General features: G+C 43.6%; 1 protein-coding gene across 1 annotated transcript in view; it reads left to right on the top strand.

The window, feature by feature from the left end:
* Nucleotides 1-1,664: 1,664 nt before the first annotated feature.
* Nucleotides 1,665-5,511, top strand: part of trappc14 (trafficking protein particle complex subunit 14) — a 23,020-nt gene continuing 19,173 nt past the window's right edge. Inside the window, exon 1 of the mRNA XM_037687214.1 lies at nt 1,665-1,901. Within this exon, the coding sequence (XP_037543142.1) occupies nt 1,709-1,901 (193 nt within the window). The 5' untranslated portion in view covers nt 1,665-1,708. The remainder of the gene's footprint in view (nt 1,902-5,511) is intronic.

The following is a 5,511-nucleotide window of genomic DNA, read 5'->3' as shown; positions in this document are numbered from 1 at the left end:
ACTGAGGAACAGCTTCTACCCTGAGGCTGTTAGACTCATGAATCTCTGACCAGGAGAATCACTGTGAAAAACCATATCATGTTGCTGCTGATCTGTTTCATGTCGCTGCTGATCTGTTTCATGTTGCTGCTGATCTGTTTCATGTTGCTGCTGATCTGTTTCAATGTTGATGTGTTCATGCGTGCACATCTGCTCACAGACTCATGTTCATGTTTGTGCTGATGTTCAATGTTTTATGTGCTTAGTGTATATTTAGTTGATGTTTTTCTTAGTTCATATCTTAGATGTTATTACTGTTTTTCTTAGACATTTTATTGTTGGATGTAACTGGGACCCTGTGAACATAATTTCGTTCCACCACATGTACCACATGAGGTGCGAATGACAATAAAGAATCTGACTCTGACATGTGGTTTTATTTCTCTAAAACTTAACATTAAATCCTTGGTCTCCATTTTACAGGATTTATTTTATGTAATAAGTTTTAGTTGCATCACCACCAACTAAAGGAACCTTTCCATCCTTTGAAAACACTTTGATTTAGTTTGAGTCTAAATGATAAATTGTGCTCGCAGGCTAACTGAGCCGCCATGTTTAGCTACTTTAACGTAAAATAACATAAATGTCAACGAACATTCACCGAAAAAACACTGAGCGACAGACAGGAAGTTATCTACATGTTTACCTCTCTTCCAGCGAAGTAAAAGCCTCCACTTGTACGTTTTTTTTATTTAAATTAAAAACTGTTTTGCTGTTTTTCCCGCCAGTGAGTCGGACCTTTGTTAAATGAGAAAACAAAATGGCGGAAAAGATGGAGGACTTCAAAGAAACAGTCGAGAGTTTAAAACGAGACATGTTTTATCATTTCTGTCCTCGAGATGATTTTATGTTTCCAGCCGCTCAGATATCACTAAAATAAGGTCATAAAACAGTCGGTAAACTTCCGGCGATGTTTCAAAGTAACAGTCATGTTTTGTGTTGCCAGATAAACAACTATTTCAACTTAATCCCCTTTACGGTGAAAACCAGGTCTCGTGCCTCATTGAACTCATGCCTGTTTAAAAAAAGTTAAATAAAAAAAAAAGATGATTTCCTGGAAGTTTCAACATCTGTCCATTGGTTCATTAGAAATTTTACTAACAGACAAACAGGGTTGATTCAGACGGTCACTGTTAACGTTTGAAGCCACATCGTGGTCGGATGACTTTTAGCTCGTTACCAGTAACTGAACTATGTTTGTGTCTCCTAAGCTGTTGCGGCCGTAATAATTATTTCCTGAAGGTCTCGTCAAACTCTATCCAGTGTTTCATGCTATATTTTACTAACAGACAGACTTGACTGTGAAATTTAAATAAAAGGCCTTTTACAGTGTAGTGTTGGGTTTCAGCGTCTGCTGCACCGTCTTTTTCAGGTAAGTTGACCATGACGGCCATCTTGAACTGTTGCTTTAAAAGTCAACACCTTTACCTTTTAGGCAATGGGCGGTGTTAATAGAATTTTATTAAAAATATATATATATTAAAAAATGTTTCACTTCCGTTTGGTTCGATCCGCTGCAGTTCGGCGCGTGGCCTCGGGGGGCGCCAGCGGGTCACGGCGCTGCGGGACGTTGCCGTTTCTTTTATTTTGAAATGAAAGCAGGAAGTTGTTGTTCCGTTGTTCGGCTCTGGTCCTGGTCTCGCTCGCGCAGCCTCCTCCGGTCGTCGCCATGGTGCAGATGATGGAGTCTCAGTGCGAGTATTTCATGTATTTCCCGGCGGTACCGATCACAGACCTGTCGGACCCGGCCCGGTACCGCAGCCTGCCCCGCCGGAGCCACCTCTTCTTGGGCGAGACGGTCCGCTTCCTGCTGGTTCTTCGCTGCCGGGACCCGGGGGGGACTCCGACCGAGCAGGGCCCTGGTAAGGAGGGGGTGGGGGGTCGGTCCGGTCCTTGTTAGTGAAGCTGGACCGGAGGAAAATCCGGTTGTTTCATGGTCTGTTTTCTTTTTACCGGGTCCAACCGAACCTCCGTGTGACCGTCACTGCAGGCGCGTGCTCATTTCCGGTCAACATTTTTATTTTAATAAACCTTTATTTAACCAGATAAAAGATCAAGACGTCTTTCACGAGAGTGACCGAGAACAGGCAGCAGCACACGTGACGTCATCAAAACAAGCAGCAAGATTATGACGACTTCAGAAATACATAAAACATACAGTATAACAGCAAATGGCAATAATTATTTAAAACAATAACAATTTAAGATCTAAAACACAGGCACTGTTAAAGTTTGCAGAGAGCAAAGTAACAAGTTCTGTCAGTTTTAATTCGGCTCCAAGCTGAGGGACAGAACAGATAAAAGCTTTCGTGCACTCGTCTGTTCCAGAGGACCATGAAGATGCAAACAGTCCTCAGAGCGTGAGACATTACTGTCCATTCTTCATGTAAAAGTACATAAATAAAGTGGAAGCATGTCAATAAGAGACTTATAAACCAAAGTCCTCCAATGCACATGTCGCCTTTTAAACAGGGAGCATACTGGTTTTAAGATGGAGATCACAGTGATGAGGTAGCTCCAACCAGTAATAACTCTTAATGCACAGTGGGTACACTGGATTCAAGGACTGTAGAAACTGTTTGAAACACACATGTAAACAACATCGACATAGTCAGTAAAAAGTAAAACAGTAAAAGCTGCTAAATCCAAATACTTCTGATATAATTACCTCAAACTCTCACAACCCACATGTCCTCTTCTCCACCCTAAACTCTGTTCTCCACCTCACTGAACCATCACCTCTGGAAGCCTCGACTGAGCTGTGCAACAACTTCTTACATTTCTTTTTGGAACAAATTGCGACCACCAGGGCTCTCATTTCCCCTCCAACTCATGACCCATCCATCCCACCTCAATCTGTAGCTCCTTTTGACCATTTTGAACCCATCACTCTATCTTCTCTAGAGCAGGTCATGTGCAGCTTGAAACCTTCTGGCTCCCCCTTTGATGTGGTCCCCCCTCGACTACTAAAGGAGGTGTTTCCAACTCTAGGTCCGTCCATTCTTACTAAACAGTAGTTTATCCACTGGTGTGGTGCCAAAATCCTTTAAACATGCTGCTGTCCAGCCTCTCCTGAAAAAAACAAACTTTGACCCCTCAGTCGTGTCCAACTACCTGTCTGTCTCCAAACTCCCATTTGTTTCTAAACTACTGGAGAAAATAGTTGAGTCCCAGTTGAAGTGCTTCCTGGAGGATCACGCCATCTTAGAGCTTTTCCAATCTGGCTTTAAACCTCTCCACAGCACTGAAACTGCCCTGCTGAAGGTCTTTAACGACATCTTCAGATCCACAGATACTGATGATTCTGTGCTGCTTGTCCTGTTGGACCTCACAGCCGCCTTTGACACCATCGACCATGAGATCCTCATTGCTAGGTTGGAGCAGTGGGTGGGCGTCACAGGATCAGCCCTCAATTGGTTCAGATCCTACCTCACTGACAGATCCTTTTGTGTCTCCATCAAAGATTTTAGTTCCGCAGAGGCAGAGCTTAAATGGGGGGTTCCGCAGGGGTCCATCCTGGGTTCCCTCCTATTCTCTTTATACCTGCTGCCGCCTGGTGCTATTTTCCGGAAACACAACATGCCCTTCCACTTCTATGCCGAGGACTGTCAAATTTACTTCCCCCTAAGACACAATGGTACATGCTCTACTCAACCTCTGCTCAACTGCCTGGCTGACATCAGGGACTGGATGGCTTTAAATTTCTTAAGTTTCAATGAAAAGAAGTCTGAAGTCATGTTGTTCCCTCCCAACGACACAAACCACTGCATCGACCTCTCCGCTCTCACTGCACTGGTTACCGGTTCACCTTCGAATCCAGTTCAAAATACTCCAGTATGTCTACAAATCACTGAACAGTGTCCCCCCCCCATCTCTCTGATCTGCTACAACCGTATGTCCCACCACGCTCCCTGAGGTCAGCGGACCAGTTGCTCCTCACAGTTCCAGGAACTCGTCTTAAGCGCAGAGGTGACAGGACCTTCTCTGTAGCAGGACCAAGACTTTGGAATGAGTTACCTCTGCTTGTCAGACAGGCCCCCTCCCTCTCGGTTTTCAAGTCCTGTTTAAAAACTCACTACTATTCAGTAGCTTTCAACACCAGATGATCTGTGATTTGATCCTGTATGCTCCACACTGGTTTGTCGTCATTATCTGCATCGTTTTTATGTCTATATTCTGATTTACCTCATTTTGTATTTTGCTTTGTGTGTTACCTGTTGTTCTGTCTGTACAGCACTTTGGTTGGCCTTGTTGCTGTTTTAAGTGCTTTAAATAAAGTGGTATGGTATGGTGGGCAGCACGGTGGTGCAACTGGTAGAGCTGCTGCCTCTCAGCAAGCAGGTCCCTGGTTCAAACCCCAGTCCAGGGGTCTTTCTGGGTGGAGTTTGCATGTTCTCTCCGTGCATGCGTGGGTTTTCTCCGGGTGCTCCGGTTTCCTCCCACAGACCAAAAACATGCATGTTAGACTGACTGGTAACTCTAAATTGTCCCTAGGTGTGAGTGAGAGAGTGAATGGTTGTTTGTCTCGTTTGTCTCTATGTGTCCCTGTGATGGACTGGAGACCTGTCCAGGGTGTCCCCCGCCCCTCGCACAGTGATTGCTGGACATGGGCACCAGCGACCCCCCGTGACCCAAAATGGAATAAGCGGGTAAAGAAAATGGATGGATGGATGGATGGATGGATGGATGGATGGATGGATGGATGAATGGTATGGTATGGTAGTCAAGTACTGGTAAAAAGTAGCCGTGATCAGAAGCTTCCTTGCTCTAAGGGAGAAACATGATTTGTTTCTGAAGAAGAACCCAAGCTTCATCCTTAATTTGGAGATTAGGTGTTTCACATGAGATTTAAAAGAAAGCTTCTCGTAGATTATTAAGCCCAGGTATTTATAACAGGAGACCCTCTCGAGAACTTTACCTTGGGAAGTTTTTATTAGAGAGATATTCTCCAATGGAACAGATACATTTGAAAAAAACAACATTATTTTAGATTTATCAGCATTTAAGACCAATTTTAGTTGCTCAAGATGAATCTGCACCTCATCAAAAGCAGCCTGTAAGAATTCAAGTGCCTGATCAATTGAATTTGAACAACAGTAAATTACACAATCATCAGCATAAAAGTGGTGGGAGGCATTTTGCAAATTTTCACACAGTGCAGTAATGTAAATTGTAAATAAGATTGGCCCCAAGACAGAGCCCTGGGGTACGCCCTTTTTTACTTTAAGAAAACTTGAGCTTACTCCAGCCATCTGTACACACTGTGTCCTATTTGCCAAATAATCTCCAAACCAGTAAGATGCTTCTTTGGAGATGCCCAGTTTGAGAAGAATATTTACCATGATAGTGTGATCCACCGTATCAAATGCCTTGGATAAATCAATAAACGATCAAATGCCTTGGATAAAGCAATAAACGATCAAATGCCTTGGATAAATCAATAAACGATCAAACGCCTTGGATAAATCAATA

This window comes from Nematolebias whitei, chromosome 14 (assembly GCF_014905685.2).
Source record: "Nematolebias whitei isolate Nwh7 chromosome 14, NemWhi1, whole genome shotgun sequence".
NCBI classification, from domain to species: domain Eukaryota; kingdom Metazoa; phylum Chordata; class Actinopteri; order Cyprinodontiformes; family Rivulidae; genus Nematolebias; species Nematolebias whitei.
The sequence above is the reverse complement of the archived record's forward strand: the minus strand, read 5'-3'. Positions and strand labels throughout refer to the sequence as shown.